The 23,940-nt window shown below is 42.1% G+C and overlaps 1 protein-coding gene across 1 annotated transcript in view; it reads left to right on the top strand.

The window, feature by feature from the left end:
• SMPD3 (sphingomyelin phosphodiesterase 3) overlaps positions 1 to 23,940 on the top strand; it is a 239,485-nt gene that overhangs the window by 198,756 nt on the left and 16,789 nt on the right. Inside the window, exons 5-6 of the mRNA XM_030581867.1 lie at positions 16,217 to 16,372; positions 22,882 to 22,971. Coding sequence (XP_030437727.1) covers positions 16,217 to 16,372; positions 22,882 to 22,971 — 246 coding nt within the window. The remainder of the gene's footprint in view (positions 1 to 16,216; positions 16,373 to 22,881; positions 22,972 to 23,940) is intronic.

The following is a 23,940-nucleotide window of genomic DNA, read 5'->3' as shown; positions in this document are numbered from 1 at the left end:
CACCCTGAGTGCAGGAGGCAGAGACTCCAAGTGAACTCAATGTATTTCTACAGAGACAGACCACGCACCTTCTGGGAAGAAAATCACCAAGCCCCACATGGCATAAAACCTGGTGATAAAGAGCAGCCTACCAGCAAAGCACAGAGTAAAAGCTCCCCAGCACAGACCATGGTACTGGCAACACTCTCTGGTGGCATCCCTGGCCAGACCACTGACAACAGACAGCAAGGAGTACCATGAGGAATCAGACCTGGGTATCATCATCATCCTACTTCACCACCTAATGACCTTTCTTCATCTTCTGATGAAGCTGTGGCACCAGCACAGGTACTGGCACTGTACTTGGTCATTTCAAGAACTTGTCATGGTAATTGCACAAACCCTAGAATAGAGACAGTGATGATGCAAGAAAAGTCTTATGAGGTATTTGAAATATTGACAACTTCTGGCCCTCTCTATAAGTGAAAGGCTACTCAATCCTGCTAAGGCTCTTGGGCAAACACCTGCCATGATACCACTCACAGTGAAAAGAATGGGCAATAGGAGGTGAATCACTTGATGATTACCTGTTCTGCTCATTCCCTCTGGGGCACCTGGCATTGGTCACTGTCGGAAGATAGGATACTGCGCTAAATGGACCTTTGGTCTGACACAGTATGGTACAGAGGGTGATATTGAGACCACACCCTAAGTTCATCCCTAAAGTGGTCTTGGAGTTTCACCTAAATCAGTCCATCAGCCTGCCAGTCTTCTTCCTGAAAACCCACTTGATGCTGGAAGAGAAACTACATAAGGTGGATGTTTCAAGAGTCATGCTCTCTGACCTTACCAAGACTACGTCCTTAGAATCCCATTAATGTAATAAACGAAACAGTCTTTGAATAAATAACTGCTTTTGATGAAGAACAGTTGCTTACCCAACAGTAACAGTGGTTCTCTGAATATAAGAACAGCTATATTGGGTCCATCTAGCCCAGTATCTTGTTTTCCTACAGTGGCCAGGTGTCCCAGAAGGGATGAACAGAACAGGTCATCAAGTGATCCATCTTCTGTCGCCCATTTCCAGCTTCAGGCAAACAGAGGCTAGAGATACCATCCCTAATAGCCATTGATGGACCTAAATGTTGAGATGTAGTAGTTAGCATAGGTCTCACTGTACCATAAAGGCTGTCTCCCCATCTTTTGGTATCCATATCAATCTCATCCAAAGGCCAAGCCTTTTGTGACAGAGAACCTAAGTGGATCATGCAATGTATTTCCACCTGCTATCAGGCAGTTGCTCCCTCTAAACATCAAGGCATGCTCCCCTGGGACACAGTCAGTGCCTTCAGCCTGCTTTAGACACATGCCAGTATCTGAGATTTGCAACATGGAGCCAACTCACTGACCTTTCTTAATACTTTTTGCCCAGGACATGGCAGCTAGATCTGATGCTGAGTTCGGGAGAGCAGTTCTGCAATTGTTATTTGACTGATAAAGCTGAAACGCCTCTTTCCCACCATCTAGTGGGATTCACGCTGACACATACTTGAAGAACCACAATAACTTATTTTGTTCAAGATGTTGTAGTCAGTGTGTATCCCATGGTCTGCCGTCCGTCCCTGCTTTTCATAGTTCTTGGCTAGTGCAGGCTTTGAATTATGAGGAAACAGAGAGTTGCAGCCACCCCACCTTTTGTGCCCTCATACAAGAGCAGAAGAAGGTAAAGGGTGTATGAATGGCCCCAATGAACACTGCTGTTCAAAATAATTCAGTCTTGTGCCCACGAGGAATACTGACACCTACAGCTGGTTTCATGCTGCCTACATCATCTCAAAGAATCAGTTATTTAAGGGTAAGTCACTGTTCCTAAATAAGTTATTTGTTCAAAGGCTATTTCATTTATTACACTAACTGGATTCTAAGGATTTGATTTGTACAAGTTCATAATACATTTTGCAATATCAGCAATTCAGGTTTGGAAAATAAGCTGTGAGAATTAGCTGCCCTATCTCTCAAACCAAAAATGTCCTGTTCAGGTTAAAATTTATAGCAGTTGCAATAATAAAACAAAGGACAATTCTGCAAACCCTTACTCAACACATAGGATCAGACCCCAAGTTAGCAGGAGTTGTGTGTGCCCACAATCAGCTGTATGTTATTAATGTGGCTATAATTGTGCTCGAAGTAGATGGGAAGAACATTGCATCCCTTTTGGGCTGCACTAAGACTATTGCAGATATGGGCTTATGCAAAACATAGATTTATTATAAATGGATGGAACCTTGAACCTGTGCTCCAGGCCAGAGCATGTTCACATTAACCTAGTCAAGGACAAGTAGCACACATATTGTTTGGTCAGTGTTTCAGCAACAGAGAGATATTTTGGAACAGAACTGGCAATCACTGAAGAGACTGAATAGCTTTAAAAAGAGACGTGAATTTTCAGCTCCATTTTAATAATGTAAGATTCTTCAGTTTTCTATTTTTATTGCTGTGTTCTGGTAAAATCTTGCTCTGAGCATTTGTTTTCTGGAGCCTAGATTCACAATTGTTCTGAGTCCTGATTTAGATTCTTAGCTTCCATTTAGCTCTTGTTCCTTTTCACCACCCAATAATCCACTCTCTGTTAGGCTTTGACACCAGTGCTGTCAAATTCCAAAAAACATTAGAGAACAAACAAACAGAATGGGCAAAAAACATGTTCACTTCTCAGAGTCAGAGCATTAAGCTTCTCTGTTTAAAAATAAGTACCCTTCGTATTTCTACTTTTGTATTTTTGCTTCATATTTTCAGGCTTATCGATCAAGCTACAATCAAAGACAACAGAATTACATTTAAGAGCCTACATGTCCTTCAGTTAGTCATATTAATTTGCGTAATGAAATGGAAAACAAACTCCTAACAGTTTGGCACAGCTGTTTTCTGTCAAGTGTATTAATTACTTGATTCAAAACATTTCACCTTTTAAAAAAAGAATAATGATAGAAAAAGAATAGATCAGCTATATGAAGATGTGGCATCTATTAAAAAGACAAACATTAGATTCTCTGTCATGACCCTGTCCTCAAAAGCAGTTGCAATCCCTCCCAGTTTGGTATCATCTGCAAACTTAATAAGCGTACTTTCTATGCCAACATCTAAGTCATTGATGAAGATATTGAACAGAGCTGGTCCCAAAACAGGCCCCTGCGGAACCCCACTTGTTATATCTTTCCAGCAGGATTGGGAACCATTAATAACTACCCTCTGAGTACGGTTATCCAGCCAGTTATGCACCCACCTTATAGTAGCCCCATCTAAATCGTATTTGCCTAGTTTATCGATAATATCATGTGAGACCGTATCAAATGCCTTACTAAAGTCTATGTATACTACATTCACTGCTTCTCCCTTATCCACAAGACCCCTTATCCTATCAAAGAAAGCTATCAGATTGGTTTGACGTGATTTGTTCTTTACAAATCCATGCTAGCTATCTCCTACCACCTTCAAAGTGTTTGCAGATGATTTCCTTAATTACTTGCTCCATTATCTTCCCTGGCACAGAAGTTAAACTAACTGGTCTGTAGTTTCCTGGGTTGTTTTTATTTCCCTTTTTATAGATGGGCACTATAATTGCCCTTTTCCAGTCTTCTGGAATCTCTCCCATCTCCCATAATTTTCCAAAGATAATAGCTAGAGGCTCAGATACCTCCTGTATTAGCTCCTTGAATATTCTAGGATGCATTTCATCAGGCCCTGGTGACTTGCAGGCATCTAACTTTTCTAAGTGATTTTTTACTTGTTCTTTTTTTATTTTATCTTCTAAACCTACCCCCTTCCCATCAGTATTCACTATGTTAGGCATTCCTTCAGACTTCTCAGTGAAGACTGAAACAAAGAAGTCATTAAGCATCTCTGCCATTTCCAAGTTTCCTGTTACTGTTTCTCCCTTCTCACTGAGCAGTGGGCCTACCCTGTCCTTGGTCTTCCTCTTGCTTCTAATGTATTGATAAAAAGTCTTCTTGTTTCCCTTTATTCCCATAGCTAGTTTGAGCTCATTTTGTGCCTTTGCCTTTCTAATCATGCCCCTGCATTCCTGTGTTGTTTGCCTATATTCATCCTTTGTAATCTGACCTAGTTTCCATTTTTTATATGACTCCTTTTTATTCATGCAAGATCTCGTGGTTAAGCCAAGGTGGTCTTTTGCCATATTTTCTATCTTTCCTACCTAGCGGAATAGCTTGCTTTTGGGCCCTTAATAGTGTCCCTTGAAAAACTGCCAACTCTCCTCAGTTGTTTTTTCCCCTCAGTCTTGATTCCCATAGGACCTTACCTATCAGCTCACTGAGCTTACCAAAATCTGCCTTCCTGAAATCCATTGTCTCTATTTTGCTGTACTCCCTTCTACCCTTCCTTAGAATTGGAAACTCTGATTTCATGATCACTTTCACCCAAGCTGCCTTCTACTTTCAAGTTCTCAGTGAGTTCCTCCCTATTTGTTAAAATCAAGTCTAGAACAGCTTCCCCCCTAGTAGCTTTTTCAACCTTCTGAAATAAAAAGTTGTCTGCAATGCAGTCCAAGAACTTATTGGATAGTCTGTGCCTCGCGGTGTTATTTTCCCAGCATATATCTGGATAGTTGAAGTCCCCTATCACCACCAAATCTTTGGCTTTGGATGATTTTGTTAGTTGCTTAAAAAAAGTCTCATCCACCTCTTCCACCTGGTTAGGTGGCCTGTAGTAGACTCCTAGCACATCATCACCCTTGTTTTTTACCCCTTTTAGCCTAACCCAGAGACTCTCAACGCTTCCATCTCCTTTGTCTATCTCCACCTCAGTCCAAGTGTGTACATTTTTAATATACAAGGTAACACCTTCTCCCTTTTTCCCCTGTCTATCCTTCCTGAGCAAGCTGTACCCATCCACACCAACATTCCAATCATGTGTATTATCCCACTAAGTTTCAGTGATGTCAACAATGTCATAGTTGTGTTTATGTATTAGCACTTCCAGTTCTTCCTGCTTATTACCCATACTTCTCGCATTTGTATATAGGTATCTAAGATACTGGTTTGATCTTGCCTCCCAGTTTTGCCCTGACCCTCCTTTCTCTCTGCCATTATCACCCACGCTTCCTCTTGTTTCCGACCCATCTCCCAGGTCTCCATGTTCCCCACTTACCTGTGGGCTTTGCTCATCTGTCCCCGTCTAACCTAGTTTAAAGCCCTCTTCACTAGGTTAGCCAGTCTGTGTGCAAATAGGATCTTTCCCCTCCTTGAAAGGTGAACGCCATCTCTGCCTAGCAGTCCTTCCTCGAATAGCATCCCATGGTTGAGGAAGCCAAAGCCCTCCTGGTGACACCATCTTCGCAGCCAGGCATTCACCTCCATGATGCATTTGTCTCTGCCTGGGGCCCTACCTTTGACAGGAAGAATCGAAGAGAATACCACCTGCGCTCCAAACTCCTTCACCCGTACTCCCAGAGCCCTGTAGTCACTCTTGATCCACTCAGTGTCACACTTTGCAGTATCATTTGTGCCCACATGGATGAGTAGTATGGGGTAGTAGTCAGAAGGCTGGATAATCCTCGACAATGCCTCTGTAACATTTCGGATATGGGCCCCCGGCAGGCAGCATACCTCCCGAGATGAAATGTCAGGGCAACAGCTGAGTGCCTCTGTCCCCCTCAGCAGAGAGTCTCCAACCGCCACTACCCTACGTTTCCTATTCGCAGTGGTGGCAGCAGACCTCCCAGCCTTAGGGGTACGAGGCGTCTCCTTCTTTACTATAGGGGGTGATTCCTTCTCTCCTGTATCAAGAAGAGGATAATGGTTACCTATTACCACAGCAAGAGGGTTCGGAGCAGGGGTGGAGCACTGCCTGCTGCAGAAGTAACCAGCTGCCAGTGTCCACCCTGAGCCATCTGCTCCTCCACCAGGGGTGTGTCATCAGTCCTGTGTACTGGGACAGCTACCTCAGCTGTCTCCACATGGACACTGTCCAGGAATTGCTCGTGGATTCGGATGCTTCTCAACCTAGCCACCTCCTCCTGTAGCTCTCCCACCTGCCTGAAAGAGTCCACCAATAGGCCCCTTTCACATTAGATGCCCCTCCCAGCCTGGATATCAATAAGTGGAAATTGCAAGTTACAGTCCCTGCAAAACCACACCAGGATCTTGGTAGAAGCATCCATGCTCAGGTGCTCTGTCTGGCTACAGGCGCAGGTGGAGGAGACAGAAGCAGTACTGGCACAGGTGTTGCGAGTCTTCCTAACCATCGTAAGCATCCCTCTCAAGCTCCGCTATCTGCAGCTCCCTGTCCGCTCTGCTTCCCATGTCACTCTGCCTCTGGCTTTAAAGCCTGCTTGCCTAGGTCAGTCCCACCCCCTTGTGAGTCACACTGGGGAAGGCCAATCAAAGGCAATCAAGGGAACAAGGTCAAGCACTCAGTTCCAACTGCCACAGCAGCTGTAACTGAAACTGAAGTCACCTGAAATCTGAGGAAGTGGGTATTCACCCACGAAAGCTCATGCTCCAAAACGTCTGTTAGTCTATAAGGTGCCACGGGATTCTTTGCTGCTTTTACAGATCCAGACTAACACGGCTACCCCCTCTGATAATTAAAATTCAAACAGTTGGGCACACTCACTCACACTAAGAGCTAGTATTCTCACCTGGTATCCTGTTCAGCAGTGGGATCTCTTGCTCTCCCTCTCAAACTCCCCTGTCTGCAGCTCCCTGTCCGCTCCATCAACAACTGCTCTTCCCTCTGAGTGCCCAAAGCATGTGGTCACGACTACCTCAGCAGAGACTTCGGCCTCAGGAGTTCCATTGTCCCCAGGCCTGGCTGTATCTGAGATGCCTGACCCTCTGCTTCTCAGCTCCAATGTGCTGTTGGTACAGAGAACATCCAGATTGCCTGAACTTTGCCCAATATCAACTGTTTCATCTCACATCTCTCCAGTTACTCCACCATTCCAGAGTGAACTTAAGGAGGAGGATTCTGATGAAGATCTCTCCTTCTTCTCTCAAATGTCAGTTCAGGGCTCTCCTCCTAACTCCTACAGCGGCCGCTTCTTAGAAGCCTCTGATGAAGCTGCAACTGTTTGTGGCCCACAATTACCACCAATGCCTCGCTAGTATGAGCACCTTTGCGTGGCTCCTCCTATGTCTTATGCACCTTCTCCATGTCCATATTGGGACCCCGGGGCAACTTATCACCAACAGTTTTCCAGAGCATCAGGTTCCACCAGTCATAGACAGGAGCAGCCAGCATCACCTACTCCCTCCAGGAGGCCTGATCCTCCAGAAGAATCCTTTGAAGAACAGGAGGCTAGAGCTGATGAAGGGATTTCTTCTACGGCGAACATTTCCTCTTCATCCCCAGATGAAGCAGTATGCCGCCTCCTCCATCCCTGGCAGATGATTTTAAACATTTCCAGGACCTGGTCAGGAGGGTCGCACACTACAGAGTACCATTGAGGAGGAGACAGAGCCTCATCTTAAGCTGTTTGGCATCCTCCATTCACCCTCTTCAGCCTGTAGAGCCTTGCCTGTTAATGAGACTCTTCTGAATGCAGTGAAGATCATCTGGCACACCCCAGCTTCTATTCTGCCTACATGCAAAAAAGAGTTGACAAGAAGTATTATGTCCCAGGAAAGGACTCAGAAATTTTATTTTCTCATCCATCACCTACTCTTTGGTAATTGACTCAGTGAATGAACATGGTAGTTAGCATCATGCTAAGACCATGCTTCATGACAAAAACCACAAGCGTAGGGACATACTGAGGAGAAAGTTCAGAATTGCCGGTTATCAGGCTTTGATAACAAAGTACAACCATGTGAATTACACCAAATTGACCTCTTTTGTGGACCATCTACTGACAGAACACAGGAACAGTTCCAGGCAGTTATTGCAGAGGGTCAGCTACTTCCCAGGTCAACCCCGCAAGCCTCCTCTGAGCCGCTGATACCGCCACCTGTTCAATGCTTCAGCAGTGGGAATGAGAAGAGCCTCCTGGCTCCAACTCTCTGAATTTCCGAAAGAGGTCCAGAGTACAGGAACTTCTTTTGATGGGTCCAGTTATTTGCAGATAGCATGGATGAATCTCTGCGAACACCGAAGGACTCTAAAGCTACCTTGTGTTCTCTTGGTATTTATACACCGATCTACAAGAGAAAACTCAACTAGTCTCAGGTGGCCCATAGATCCAGCCCAATCCAATTCCTTCCCTCCCTGAGGTCCTGTGAGCCACAACAAAAGGGTCAGAAGTTTCAGAGAAGAAAACAGTCCTCTGCTCAGCCTCCCACCCCTTTAATACTTCTTTCCTGATCAAGGACTATGATGTGGCCCTTCGCCACAGTAGCCTGGTTGAAGCCTCTTGTCCTATGCTTCCTGAAGCATCAAATCAAGAATTATGGGGAAGTGCACCTCTTTTCACATCACCTCTCTGAACAAGCCAGCATAATTTTGCTGGAATTTAGTCTGAACCAGTTGTCTAGGCACAGATTTCCTCAGTACTGTTCTTTAAGAACAAAGGGTCTTCATCAGAGTCTGAGGTCAGAGAAAGGGACATCAGCAGGCTAACCCCATCCACACGTCCTCCCAAAAATATTTTCTCCTAATGGCAGCACACGCACGCACATACACACAAGTTAATCTACACAGAGTTTGGTGTGACTTCATTATACATAAGTAGGCACTTAATATGGTAAGTGAAACTACCATTTCTCTGGAAAGCCAGAATCATCATGTGCTGTTATTTTGATTTGTGACCAACATTGTGCCTGGAGGGAAGTTTGTTGTTTTATATATTGCAAATAACAGGACTCTCTTTCATCAAATGAATGCTGAATCTCTTGATTCGGGCTATAATTTATTCCATGTGTGTTACTTCTGTTTTGTCTAACCATGTTTTTAATTGTAGGGCTCCATTTTGTGAGCCATAGCTTGGCAATACATTTGTTAGCAGCTACCATTAACATTCTGAATTGTAGTTCTGTACGGTTTTGTAGTGCGGTGGTGAGGAGGGGTGTTTCTAAGAATATTATAGATTGAATTCCTATCAAGCTATGTACTGAAAGTATGTCTAGGCTCTGTTTGATATAGATTCTTATAATGTGCTCATCACCATAATATCTGAGCACCTTCCAGTAGCGCATTAAGCAAGGTGCCTACACATTTGTCACATGTCTTTTTTCTCTCATCCTCTCCCTATGTATCCCTATCTATGTATCTGTAACCAGTAACTGTAGATCAGGGAGTAGTTCCAAGAAATGTTTGTGCTGACTTGTGTGCCCATAGCCTCTCCAGCAAAGATTGCAGGAGAGATAGGGTTGGCTTCATTTTGTAAATGATAATTGATGTGCAGAAGAAAGGTGAGATTTTACATTAGAATTAATGTAATCAAGAAGGTGAGTGAGTGAAGGGAGTTGTTCAGCAGATATCTGTCCAAGTTGCCTACTGCTAAAAGACTTATGACTTGTCTACACTACCACTTAAGTTGATGTAAGTTACGTTGCCAGTGGCTTTTTCAAGTTTTTGTAAATTACATTGACTTAAAGCAATGCCTAGGCACTCTCATGAATACAAGGACAGATCCCCATCCAGGTCGGTTCCTAAGAAGAGAGATCTCTCCCTGGCCCTGTCCAAATACAGTGAGCCTTAACATGTGGATCATAAGGAGTCTTAGACTGCTTAAGACTCCCAGGAAGGACGGTAAAGCACGGAAGAGAGAAAGATCTGTTGGTGGCACCGACACCCAAACATAAATGCTGACATCCACCAGTTTCATCAAAGAATGCTGGACTTGATTCTTCAGTGGTGATGGGCCACCTGCAACATCTCAGGATGCATTGGAATGGTCAGTCTCGACTGCAGGAATACTCCAAACATATTCACCAGACGGTATCTTTCTGTTATCCTCAATCCCCTCTCCTCTCCGGCCCTTCTGAGAGACGTTGACACACTGACACACTAACCCTCAGGCATGAGCATTCACCCTCCAGTACCAATGCTTCCGTCAGTGGAGCAAGAGTAGAACTCCAACTTGGATGAGTCAAACATTCCAGCTGATCATTCATCTCCTCACAGATGCTTCTTAACAGGGAATTGAGGAGATCCGGATGCCACTTTCCCAGGGACTGCTGGTACCCAATGCTGTGGGTCTCCATCAACCAGTCGACCCCCCATAGGCCAGTGGGACCCATATGGCAGGTGTCCAGAATCCATCCACAAGTCCTACTGCACCTCTCCCACACAACATCTCCTGGATTGACGGGCTATGAGGAAGAAGAGGAAATCATCACTCAGTCTTAATCATCTCTGCTGGACGACCATAAGCAGTACCAGGCTCTGCTACAGAAGACAGCAAATTATTTTCAGATACAAGTAAGGTGGGATGCTCAGAAGTGAGGCCATCCTAGAGTGAGCCATCCAGAGTGATTTGGCATACCTTGGCCTTCTTAGCCCTTACACCTAAAAGAGCTGAGAGTCACTAATTCATAGTGACCAGATGAGCCGAGTTCCTTTTCATCCATCCAGTGGCCCACTTGCTGCTGAGGCAGGCAGCCATGGAAAGTGCAAGGTCACAACATCCTAACACCACCCTGGCTGACAAGGGCTCAAAGAAGTTCCACCTTTCAGGACGAAAGGTTTTCTCCTCGACAAGCCTGCAATTCTGTATCAATATCAGGCTTTGTTTGCAAAATATGATTTAACAACTACCATAGACTGGCAGACTTTACAGGACAAACGTCCCCATGACGACAGAGCCCAATTTTAATCCTTCATTGAGGAAGGTGAAAGTAGTGGCAAAAAATTCCTACAGGCTGCAGTGAATGCAGCAGACAAGGCACCTAGAGAGCTAGCCACTAGTATAGTTATAAAATAGAGCCCTACCAAATTCAGTCTATTTTGCTCAATTTCATGGTCATAGAATTTTTAAAATAGTCAATTTCACAGTTTCAGATGTTTACATCTGAAATTTCAGCATGTTTTAACCATGGGAATCCCCACCAAAAAGGGGGAGTTATGGGGGGGGTCACAAAGCTGTTGTAGATTTAGGGTATGTCTACACTGCATTGTTAACTTGGATGTGACACTTCTCGAGGCACCCTGGGCTGATAGTCGGGAGTCTTGCCTGTACTAACTGGTTGTTAGCTCCCTATGGATCCCTGGGCCTTCTGGCAGTTAGCATCAAGAGGTTTACAATTGCTGGACCCAGGTCTGATGGCCATGCTAATGCATCCGTACTGCACTACGCAGACCTTCTGACTCAGGTCTGAAGTTTGACCTTTGTCCACACTGCAAAATGGGCTTGGATCAGAGTCACAGCCTCTGACCCACTCCCTTTAGTCAGGTCATAGGACCTGGGTCCTGAGTGCTTGCTGAGCTGAGTCAGACTGATTTGTATGTGGACAGAAGGCGGGTTTGGGCTCAAACATGAGTCAGAGCCCAGGCTTAATGCGCAATGTATATGTACCCAAAGCCACAGAGTGAGTCAGTGGCAGAACAATGAATATAATCCAGAGCCCCAGTCCCCTGCTTTATTAGACTATGTTCCCACTGGCATAAAACCATAAGTCAAAGTTTTCACCTTGGGGAGCTTTTGCTGCCCTTCACATAGCTGCACGCTTTAGTGGTGTTAAGTTATGCACGTTGTTATCCAGGCTGAGCTGAGAGTAATAGACCCCTTTAGAAGATACTCAGATGCACATTTTTCATTGAGTATTCAATGATATGTTACCAAATTATCAAAGGCATTAGTCTCGTATCCTGAAGGCTTAACCTCACACCCATTACGTTAAAACCATTTGCATAACTCAGAACACCCTTTGCCATCTGTCTTAATGTGTGCATGCTTGCTCAGTATGTTTATCAAATATCCTCACATATAAACCAATGTGCATATATACAAGCTCTCTAATTTCCCTTCTGAGCACTAATAAAAACCAGTGACGGGTATAAACCAGCACTTGTCCCCTCTCTGTGCTTACCATCTTTGGGATTAAAAAAGCCTATCTGGTAACTGAGGTGAGGAAATATCCTGTATTAGACCACGTTCTGTTGACGAAAGAGTCAAAACCAACAGAAATTGGTCCAATAAAAGATATTACCTCACCCACCTTGTCTCTCTAATACTATGGGACCAGCATGGCTACATCAACATTTCATAACAGGCACATTTGCAAGTCTTATAGGATGTGCATGCTATAAAACTCGCACTTGAAGTTCTTATCAGGACTACCAGTGCAGATCTCACAAGATATGCATCTGAGGAGGTCTCTTCTTTAATCTTACGCCAAGGAGTGGCTGGTGGGCGTTTTCCCCAAGCCAGAAAAGCCCAGCTTTCCCGTCCCCTTGATGCATGTAAGTTAACATTTTGATATTATGGCTTACTTACCATACGTGGCTGAGAAAAAGCAGATATGTATTTTATAAGCACAAATAACCCTCAGTATTAAACAATCACCATCTACATACTGTGTGATCAAGGATAGCAGATGTCTGAGATAGGTCTTCAAACCAGTTTTGAGGATTTCAATAACTCAGTCCTGGATTAGGGGTTGTATAAAAGTGGATGGGTGGGGTTCTGTGGCCTGCCTTGTGCAGGAGGTCAGACTAGATGATCATATTGGTCCCTTCTGACCTATGAGTCTATGAGATAGTCTTGACATGCCTGGGATGTTTTAACACACTGAATAATATAACATACAAATCAAGCTATTTCATCATAAGGAGTGATTCTGGGCATGTTGTTCACCATATACTCGGAACATGACATTTCAAATCAAGTCTTCATTTCATGTGGAAGGAAAGAAACATTGTCCTTTCTTACCTTGACATGTTTATCATTTGGAGCCTGAGCCAGCTATCTCCCTGAGTTCACACTCTAGTTCCAGAAAATCAAAGATAATCATCATTTGTTACAAGTATCATGCCTAGTTAGTTATTTTGTGTGTAGCAAACAGAATAAAAGTGGGAGGGAGAATACAATGATAATTATTTTAGGAACAAATTTTCTCCCTCTCACCCACCCACCCCACCAGTCGGACTTTTACTGGCTTTCTTAAAGTAATTACAACAACAAAATTTGATTTTGATAAAATCTATTGATCAAGTCTATCATTTAGGTTGGAACTCACAGCAGTTTTCTCTATGTATTTCCTCAGAAGTGGCTGGCATACTACTGAGAGCTATAAAATAAATTATTTTTAAAGTGTTCTCAATGAGCTCCAAGATGGATTAGCTATTGTACTCCTTTGGTAAAATATACTCTCATATACTTTTGTGTATAGTTCCTTTCTTCTATTCCAAAACCCTGGAATAGTTTATTAGCTAATATGGATGATCAGAGACATTCCTGCTATATCTTATTCAGCTGAGAGAATGTTTCCAATCAGACAAAAATCCACAATTATCCAGAGATGCCCAACTGGAGTGGAAGCTGAGCACAATTTTCTTCTTCTTTGAGTGTCAAGATGTATGGATCCACCAATTTTTTCACAGAGGAATTTCATTCTTTAAAGATATGCTGAATGGATGGATTATTATTGGCAGCACAGGGCTAATTCTAGAAAATGATAAATTATCTGAAAAATCAGGCCACAGGACTCTCAAATTGAGTGCCCATTTTTGATATTAAGGTCTGTGCTTCAGTTGCCATTAAAAGGGGAGTTTTGAAGCTAAATCCATCAGTGTCTGTGTAGCACACAGATGCTAAATAGGACTTGGAAGAGACTTCCTGGATCATCTCATGCAGTCCCTTGCTATTGCAGGAAACAGTGTCATATAATCCTGTTCATAAATTTATCAAGCTTCATCTTAAAACTGCCCAAACGTGTTGTCTATGAAAATGAGAGTCCAGAGATGTCCAGGACGACGGTGGAACAATACAGTATATAAAGCCATCCTAGCAACCCCCAATAGGCTCAAATCCTGGTTCTAAACAGACGTGAATGGAATCTGCTCATAACATTGGCCCTACCCAGTCTTGGCATAGGAAAAAGGAAATGATGATCTGTTGTATTTATTTAGATGGAATATATGGGCCCAGAGAGTCAAAGGTATTAATACAATCCTGTCACTGTCCAACATTAAATAGTTTTAAACAATGTTTGATATACAGAGACCTCAGCCTGCTAAATACTGTGGCAAACAGTTAAAAATCCTTTGAACCTTTTATTAAAGATACATTTCAAATGCTTTAAACTGTTTTTTCTTCATTTCTATAACATATTAAGTCAGGCCTTCATTTTAACAACATCCTTTGTTCCTTTCCCTTTCCCTGAAGTCAGTTTTTGGAAGGAACAACCCCCTTGTCTAACAGTCTCTTAGAGGGTATTCCTTTGGGGAAAAAATAAGTTAATTGAGATGGTCTGGTGCTACCATTGTTGTTAAAGTCCGATCCTGTTTCCTAGAAAGCAAACCAAGACAAAACACACACAAAAGCAGAAGAAAAAAAGAAAATGCAGGTTCTTTCTCTGGTGTTTACTCTCAATTGCAACTTCAGTGCTGGTAAAACATGGGCACAGCATACAGGCTTTTCAACCACTACAAGAACTGGCAAATTTATATCAGCATCAGGCTGTTTAGGGGATTGCTTTTATCTCCCTCTTTGCTCACAGGCTTACAGTAATGTTGCAAAATATGCAGTCTTGGCTAGCTAAGCCAGACGCTTGTTAGAAGACAGAAGGAGAAGCATAGGAAATAGAAGAAAAACAGTGGGGAAGGAAAAAGACACACTAGGTTTGGGTGACAAAGTCTCACGTTCCTGGTGGCAGTCAAGATTCAGCCAGAACTGGTGGAGGCGGCAATGTCATCCAAGTCCCTCTGTTAGCTCGGTCTGGTAAGGACAGCTCTTGGGATCAAGACTACAAAGGCCCACTGATGTTACAGTGGATCTCAAGGATAAGGGAGGGTGGCAACCATGATAGTGAAGCTTGCTCTTTTCCCTTCTTTAGTCAGCTGTTGTCCCCCGGCACTTCCTTTATAACAACTTTGATCTCAAAGCCTCTTTTATTTTAATGACCCTGAAAGGGAGTGAAGGGTGGAATAGTCCATCCTCTCACTATTTTGTCCACCAGCAAGCCTAATTTCTGACACCAAGTTTGGTTCATTGATTTCTGGGCTCACATTGTTCTTGTTTATCTGGCATGCTCATAACACAGTCCTTGAATTACATCAGTAGGTCTTTTTGTTTGGACTGATTCAGTCTGTCTCTTTTTTGCACCTTTTCCCACCAACATTTGTTGTTTATAGGTTATTGTAACATTTTATTAATTTTCATTTACTTTTCACAGATGAGCTCACAATTAGGGTAAACTCATTAGGTTGTTTGCGCCCACTACTCAAGTTGGAAGGCTGTTCCAGAACCTCACTACTCTGATTTTAGAAACCTTTTTCTGATTTCCAGCCTAAATTTATTCCTAGCCATTTATTCTTGTGCCAGTGCTGTCATATAGCTTAAATAGCTCTTCTCTATCCATGGTGTTTACAGTGGTGCACGCCATCGTAAAGCCCCTGGGGAAACTAACAATTCTGTAGTCCGAGGAGGGTTTGAACGGGTAGCAAACCTATAGCCTCATATCAAAGAATGAGTATAAAATGAAATCTTGACCATCCATTCTGAGCACTGAATGGAGTGGAGATCCTGTGGACAAAATAGTTTGTGATCATGTAATTAAAGACTGTATCATAATGCATATGCAACCTTAATTCTAGAACTTCTTAACTTATGAAGGCTTTACTTTGCAACCTTAACATTATACAAATTACATATAAAAAACTACATTTAAAGAGAGCGTAATTCACCCTGTACAGAGAGGCAGCAGAAGGTCTATAAAGTATTTAAGTCCCACTTCTACCTTATGTCAAGGACTTGCGCAGTGTATAGGCCTCGTGCAAGGTCTCTGCACAAAGGATGAATTTTATTCATACTGTCCAAAACAATACCAGCCACTTTACACACAAATAATAAGCTATTCCTTGCCCCAAATTGTTTAAATATACACCATGCAGTAGGGGAAAAGATGCAATACAAGGGCTTGTTTTGGGAGAGGGTGAGTAGGAGGGGTTGGAGTGGTTTTGTGCTTTTATCTCCCTCCTGTGTGTTTTGCTTTACGTCCCTAACAATGTCCGTTAGCTGCACAAGAGGAATGCAGCATTCTGAGTATCTGTCGGCAAAGTGAAATGTTGTTTTAAGCACATTCCCTTGTACTCAGGCTTTTTCACTTCGTGTTTCCCATAGGAGACACTACAGTTCGATGTGAGCAACTTGATCTGCTTCAAGATTGGCTGGCTGATTTCCGAAAATCTACCTCCTCCTCCAGCACAGCCAATCCAGAGGAGCTGGTGGCTTTTGATGTGATCTGTGGCGATCTCAACTTTGACAACTGCTCATCTGGTGAGACAAGCTTTTCCCCTTCCTCTTGAATACGTAACATCACAGTGAGCTACTAAGATGTTGTAACGTCTCCTTTAACTGTTTTAGAGCAGTGATCTGCAATTGTACGTGGCTTTTGCAATCACATTTAAATGAGAATAAATTGCTATAAAAATTTTAAAAATGGGAGTAAAGATTGTTAATCTGTGTGGGCAAACTCAATGTTTAAGAGATGCCTATTCATTAAAGAGGAGATTTCTAAGGCACAAAGGGCAGTCCTATCATTTGTGCCTTTGACAATCTCCACCAAACTATCAGACAGGTAGCTCTTACCTCCTCTGCATTTTTATTGTCACTATGGCACCTATATACCCTTTCTTTCTAGTTGCTAATATATATATATATCAACAGGCATATAATCACTGGGTACCTGTGGAAAAAATCTTACATAACTGTGAATTAAAGATTATCATACGCACAAGAGGGCTGAATTAATGTTCCAAAGGCAACTTTAATTCTGGCATTTATTAACTTTAAGGACTTGACTTTGCAACCTTAATATTCTTTTAACTTATTTTTTGAATTTATTCCACATATGGAGGGCAGAATGCACCATTAGAAGTAGACATTTACTACCAACAGATGTTAAATTTACAGTGGAATTCTGAGTAAAGAATATCTCTCACACTAGGATAAAGTCAAACATGATACAGTACATGTTGTTTTTAATGGCATCAACTGTATGTGTTTGCACAGTGTGTATAGGTAGTTACATAAATTGATGTTAATTTATTTCAACTGGCTCATCACTACACTAGCTGGACATACCACAGAAATTAAAAAGAACAATTATTACCAGCAATTGGCACAAATCAATCAAAAAATCCATCCCAACTTCTACCACTACTGTGCGTTAATGCGGGATCCCCTCCAAATTATGTTCTAAAATTAAGAAATATTCCAAGCAAAAAAAGTCTTGCATTATGTTCCAAAAGCAAGTGAACTTGGACTCTGGTGGACTGTAGCAGAGAGCAAATTTCAGAACCAAAGGCTGTCTACTAGTGATGTCTTGCTGCTTGCTCAGAGTTTAACCCTGGGCCCAAACAACAGAAGCTTTTCCAGAAAAGCAACTGATCTGAAGAGTATAGGGAGAGGGGTTGTCTAAGGGCTTGGCTACACTCAAAACTCCAAAGCACTGCCACGGGAGCACTCCCGTGGCAGCGCTTTGAAGTGAGTGTGGTCACGGCGCCAGCGCTGGGAGAGAGCTCTCCCAGCGCTGCAGGTACTCCACCTCCCCGAGGGGATTAGCTTACAGTGCTGGGAGCCCTGCGGCGCTGTTTACACTGGCGATTTACAGCGCTGTAACTTGCTGCGCTCGGGTGGGGGAGGGGGTTTCAACCAACCTGATAGATACTAGCTACCACCACTAAGCAGCAGCTTGGAAGCCAGCACAGAATGTAAATCACAGGTGGTGTATATTCGTGTGTGCATGCTCCCACTTAATAGGCAGGTAACTGCAAACTGCTCTTGCTGAAGCATCCAAATGACCTCCAGTGGTAGCCTACATAGAACACATTATAGTAGTTCAGCCTGGAGATAGCAAAAAGCATGGAGAGGGCTACATCTGAGAGGAAAGTTCAGGGTGTCTGAGCTACTGCTACTATGTGACCATACAAAGAGATGGATACACTAGGACCGCAAGAGTGTGAACCGGTGAGACAAGGGGTAGGAACAATCATGATCACCGTGAGTCTCTTAATATGTTCTCTATTATGCATATTGGTTTATACTGTGCTTTTAGTCAGCTAAGTTAGAGATGAATTCAAGCTACAGTGTTCAGACTGGGCTCTAAAGTTTAGGACCACCAGGTTTACGGATTCTTAGTCACTATTCAGGCCCATTTGCTTAGTGGAGATATTAGTGTCCATAGGGAATCTATCCCCTCTAATGAAGCTGGGTTTACCAGGTATGTCAAAGAAAAAGATACCTCCTGTACGGTCCAAAATAACTACTATTCTCTCATATCATGTCTTTGAATGTGATTTTCTTTTGAAACTGCTGATGAGATCGAGATAGTGCTAATCACCACTGACAAGGTTAATCAGTCTGGTTTGGACAGATGTTCAAATGAGAAAATTCAAAATGTTTACTGGCCCTGCACTGCCTGGTCTTGTCTCCTATTTACATGTGCTACGACTTGGCAGCCAGGATTCTCAGGAGATGAATAACCTCTCATACTCAGCTTTGGATCAAATGCTCACGGTCAATTTAGTTATTGCATCTCCAATGAACTCTGAAGTTGAGTAGAAAAGTTTCTGAAGAACAGAACATGAAGTTGGCAGACACTGACTTGGCATCTAGAATTATGAATCAACATTCTAGAGCTGAAAGTCAAGATTTATTGACCAGAGTTTATTAGTAAAGCAAAAATGTCCCTACGCTTTATTGGCTCAGAGGTAAATCAATTTTAGCTGAATTCAGATACAGCCAATCAAAATTTATTTATTTACATGCTTGTGTAGCTTTGCTCCAAATCTTAAAATTGTTGACCTCTGATGAGATAAAGAAACTTCCTAGTTTGTAAACATGATCATTTCATCCAATGTATTCATAGTATGTGCATTTTACCCAAGCGTCAGATGTTACTTGGTTGACAATATATTTTTATATAGTGGTTGAGTTTTTGTAGGCATGTTTGCATAGAGGTTTAAATAATTGAAACATAACCATTGTTAAAGGGACACTAATAAGGTAAAAGCTGTTCTTAGATGTGTTGCTAACAATTTAAATCATTAAAAGCATTGAAAATCTGTTATTTTTGCTATTGATGCTGTTTACTATTTTTCACTTTTGAAATGGAAGTTGAAATTAAGTTGATCACTTTCATTTTCTGTTTATAGTCAGTCTCACTTTTTGGTTCTCATGTATTAAGTTAGAACAATGCTGCAGTGTTTGTGTTTACAACTCTGCAGGGGAATGTTTTTAATTTAAAAAGTCACAGATCTTTGTTAGGTAATGTACTTTAGATAAATGTAGGTTTTGTACTTTTAAGTACTAAATTTTGATACAGTATTTACCAGTTTTGCACTGTAAAGAGTCCAGAAGGTTTTAAGGAAAAAATATTAACTGAATATTTTTAGACTTGCCAGCTTTTTTTTACAAACTGTGAAATTGTAGAATGGTTTGTTTCCTCCCGTGAAAATCCAGCTCTAACTCTTTGTTGAAAGTTATATCATTAATCCATCCGACATTCACAAGTCACCCCATGTTTTAGGGCCATTTGCAGCAAGTCATTTGTACCCTAGTACTAGGGAGTTATCACACTTCTAACATCGGTACATTGAATTCTCAGTTATCAGGAACTTTATTATAAGGCTGTCTTTAATGTCAGGCTGATGTGGTCTGACTCTGATGGAAATCTATTATATTTTAAATCTTTTGCTATGAGATAAAAAAACGTTCAATGAGAGGGGCTAGGCTGTACCTCTCATGAATGGTAACAATTGCTGCATGGCAGTGGATTAATCATCACAGAATTTTATTCCTTTCCATGGCTTCTCCAAAGAAGGTTTGTAGGCATATGAAACCCTGTGACAGAGCAAAACTTGGAGAAATAAAACTGCACAGATTTCATCTGGTCCTAAAATAAAAATACCTGAACAAAATCAATAACCTGCTGAGAGAGGAGGGATGTGATTTAAGTGTACCTGTCACATCTGAAATACTCTAGTTTTCTGCAATTCCTCCAAGATGTATCCGTTAATTTATTACTGCCTCATCCCCAGAATCGTCTTGTGGTTCTAAAGACAGCATCTTTCAAGGCAGCTGAGACAATGCGGGTGCAATAGAGGTATCACTTCTCAGCTCAGTAAGATATATTGAACAAAATGCAAGAATGGGATCCTGTGGGCGTATAGCTAGGAACAAACCAGAGACAATGATATAAGAGCCTTTTAACAGCCTCAGGGGCAGTGGATGGTTAGTACATATGTGGCTACAGACTGAACATGTGTTGTTTCCTTTTTCTGACCCCTTCTAGTTGGAATTGAGATAGTCACACATCATCATCCCTTGGCAAGAATGCTATTGCTCTCCTGTAGAAGCAGGTCTAGTTTGCTCCTGTTGATGCAGGGCAATATCCTCCTTAGATGATACATCTAGCTCAAACTTCAAAGAAGTTCCCTCTCCCTCGTTTTGAGTGTGTCCATTTTCATACACATTTATGGATTTTGTTGCCTTGTCATTTGTCACAGTCTATTGTCCACATTAGTTCCAAGTGCAGGCACTTGTGAATGTTCCAGGGATCCCTAGAGGGAACTTGAACTGTTGATAAGAAATTCTAAAACCTAAAATGGTGGAAGTGCTGCAAAGAAGAAAATTATCAAGGGACGCTGCCAGTCTAATAGGTTTAAAAAAAATTATTGGATTTACAGTAGTGTTGGTATTTTCAGTTTGAGGGTTTGATCCTGCAAATACTACTAGATACGAGATTTACTATAATTAATAGTATACCCTGAATTTTAGTTCTCCTAGCTCCTTGAGCCAGTGCCAATAGTACTAGTTTGTTGTTACATTAAATAATCCTAGCGGCATATATTTGCTGTTAGACTTGAAGTAGATAAATTGGTACTAATTGTGCTCTGGCAGAAATGAAGCATTGAGAATGCATGTGGCATGCTGCTTGTAATTTGGACTACTTTAATACTCAGGCTAACAATAGCACAACACAAAATATCATTTCTGACTCTGTTAGTTATGTAATCTAAGTGTTTCGCGAACAGTGCGTCTTGTGAAGCCGTCATACCACAAGCTTCTAACTTCAGCAAATGCAGTGCAGAGACTATATACATACCCAACTTACCATATGTCTTGTCAATATGAAGCCAGCGAGTCTAGTTCTGCACTGCCTAACATTTAATACCTATATTGTATAGTCATTTACATCAGTACATAGCGCAAGGTAATGGAGAATCAGGCCCATTAATTACTCCCAAAAATCAGATGGGCAGGATTTGGCAGTGAGTCTTTGTTGTTGTTGATACATTTTCTTCTGTTTAAAGTGCTATATTTTCCAATAGCGAATCATTGTTCTTAGTGGTATTTTGTTGGTGGGGGCAATTATTTGGAGCATTCAGGCAGTGGAGAATAGGATATTAACAACTAATTTTATACAGTAGCACCAGTGACATTAGGACTCCATTATGCTGGGTGCTGTACCACTGCATAGTAACAGTAAGGGATAGATTTTTAAAAGGTATTTAGACACCTAAAAATGCACACAGGCGCCTAGGCAATTTTGAAAAATTCCCACTAAGCACCTAATTCCCATTGGGCACCGATCTGCACCTCTAGATGCCCAAGTACCTTTAAAAATCTGGCCCTAAAGAGTTTAGGGTCCTAATTAAGGGTATGGCTACACTTGAAATTTCAAAGTTGGTCAGAGCACCAGCGCTGGGAGAGAGCTCTCCTAGCACTGCACGTAAACCACATCCCTTACGGGTATAGCTTGCAGCGCTGGGAGCCGCACTCCCAGCTCTGCGTCACTGTTTACACTGGCACTTTACAGCGCTGTATCTTGCAGCGCTCAGGGGGGTGTCTTTTCACACCCGAGCGCGAAAGTTGCAGTGCTGTAAAGTGCCAGTGTAGCCAAGCCCTAAGACAAGATGCAACAAGACCGTATATATAACGAGGGAGAGGAGGTGACCAGGAATAGGAATTGGCCTATTTTTCATGATTTACAGTTTTGGAGGATTTGAAATATACAAGTAACATTTTTAATGGCACTAATCTCAACTGGCCTATGGTCTTTCACCTTAGGTCACTAGTTCAAATCCAGCCCAGGTAATTAGTGCCCAAAAGTCATCATTTGCTGTCTGTTCAGTGGGCCAGTTGAAATGAGTTGGTGATATTAACCCAGTTCCTCAAGCATGTGCCACCATCACAACTGGCACTAATTGGTACGCTGTTGGCAGTCTTGCAGACTAGAAATTGAAAGGGCATGGAGAGTGGTCCCTCCAGGACAGGAGTTATGTAAATTACCCAGGCAAGGTGGGAAATCTACATTGCTTTGCCTGCAATCAAAGCTGTTTTGAAGATAAATAAGGGGCATCAGTTCCTTCAGTTGTCAATTTAGCATTAAACTAATGATAAATGGGAGACATTTAGGAAATGCTTTTGTCAAATCTGAGGACTAAGATTTAGAGAATTTATAAAATGTAGCTCATGGTTAATAAGAATCTTGACTACAATTGTGATTTTTGGTTCATTTGTTTTTTAAAATTCATTACAGAATGTTACTAATATCACCTTAGAAACCAAAATGAAAGCAGGTTCCAAATTAAATTAGTCCGGCTGTAGTCTTGACCAGAGAGGTTGCTTCAGAGTGATGGGAGGAACCTCCTCTCCCTTCCAGGGGCACGAGCTGAGGACACAGATCGGAGAGTCAAGTTTGCCTTTTGCATGGTACCAGTTTTTGCACTGTATTTTAAAGCTTGCACTATGTGATTGATTTGCCTTCCTTGGACTTGCAGAGGACAAGCTGGAGCAGCAGCACTCCCTGTTTACACGCTACAAAGATCCATGCCGGCTTGGTCCTGGGGAGGAAAAACCATGGGCAATTGGTAAGGTTTTGTCTCAAACTGTCAGAGGCAACTGATTTAACCTTATATGTTCCTGAGACACCACCTGCAGGCAGCATATGGTATAACTAAGGGGCAGTAACAATTAAGCAGGGACTAAATATTTACAAACTGTGGTTTAAAAGTGTCATCTCTTTTGTAAGCCTCAGAACACTTTATTGTGCTATAAAAATGTACCCGAATAGTGGATGAGGTGTTTCTACCAAAATGCAGACCCTGCTGGAATTGAACATGGCATCAGTTTATAAGATTACTCAAGTACCCTGCCACAGTTTAGACACTTGAAAATTACTTTTAAAACCCAGTTGAACCATTGTGGTTTCTCTGTATTCCAATTCTAGTCTCTCAGTTACACCAAGCTGTTTGTATGTAAACTGAAGCATTAAGCTTAGGATTAGACTCTTCCAGCCCCATTAATTGCTGATGTTATAAATCAGTGTTTGTGACAAGGTAATTAAATAATTTCATTGGCACCATTTTCATTTTCACATCCACCTCAAACTGCATACCTTAGGGAAAAATTCATTCCTGGTGTAATTCCACTGATTTCAACTGAGTTACACTAGAGATTACTTTGCCCACTGGACTTCCATGAAAAACATTTAAAAACAGGAGTGGTGGTTTCACTTAATTAATTACCTTGATTTGACTGATTGAGGAAGTGGTTAGGGTAGGTCAGATTGGGTGGTTTGCCAGAAAGGTTTAAAAAGTTCATGCAGGGGGCAGGGGGGGTGCGTTCTGTGCAGGAGGCAAGGGAGAAGACACACTTAAGGATCAGAAAGAGGGAGGGTGGAGAAACTGAGTGCAAGCATTCCCATCCTCATTGCAATTAGGGAGTATTTTTGCATGTGTTCTGAAATAGAAGAATCCCATTAGATCAAAAGCATTAGCCTGCATGGGCAAGAAACAGTCCCTGATGGGAGGCCATATCTTAAACCGATAGCACCGTTG

Source organism: Gopherus evgoodei, chromosome 12 (genome assembly GCF_007399415.2).
Source record: "Gopherus evgoodei ecotype Sinaloan lineage chromosome 12, rGopEvg1_v1.p, whole genome shotgun sequence".
NCBI lineage: Eukaryota > Metazoa > Chordata > Testudines > Testudinidae > Gopherus > Gopherus evgoodei.
The sequence above is the reverse complement of the archived record's forward strand: the minus strand, read 5'-3'. Positions and strand labels throughout refer to the sequence as shown.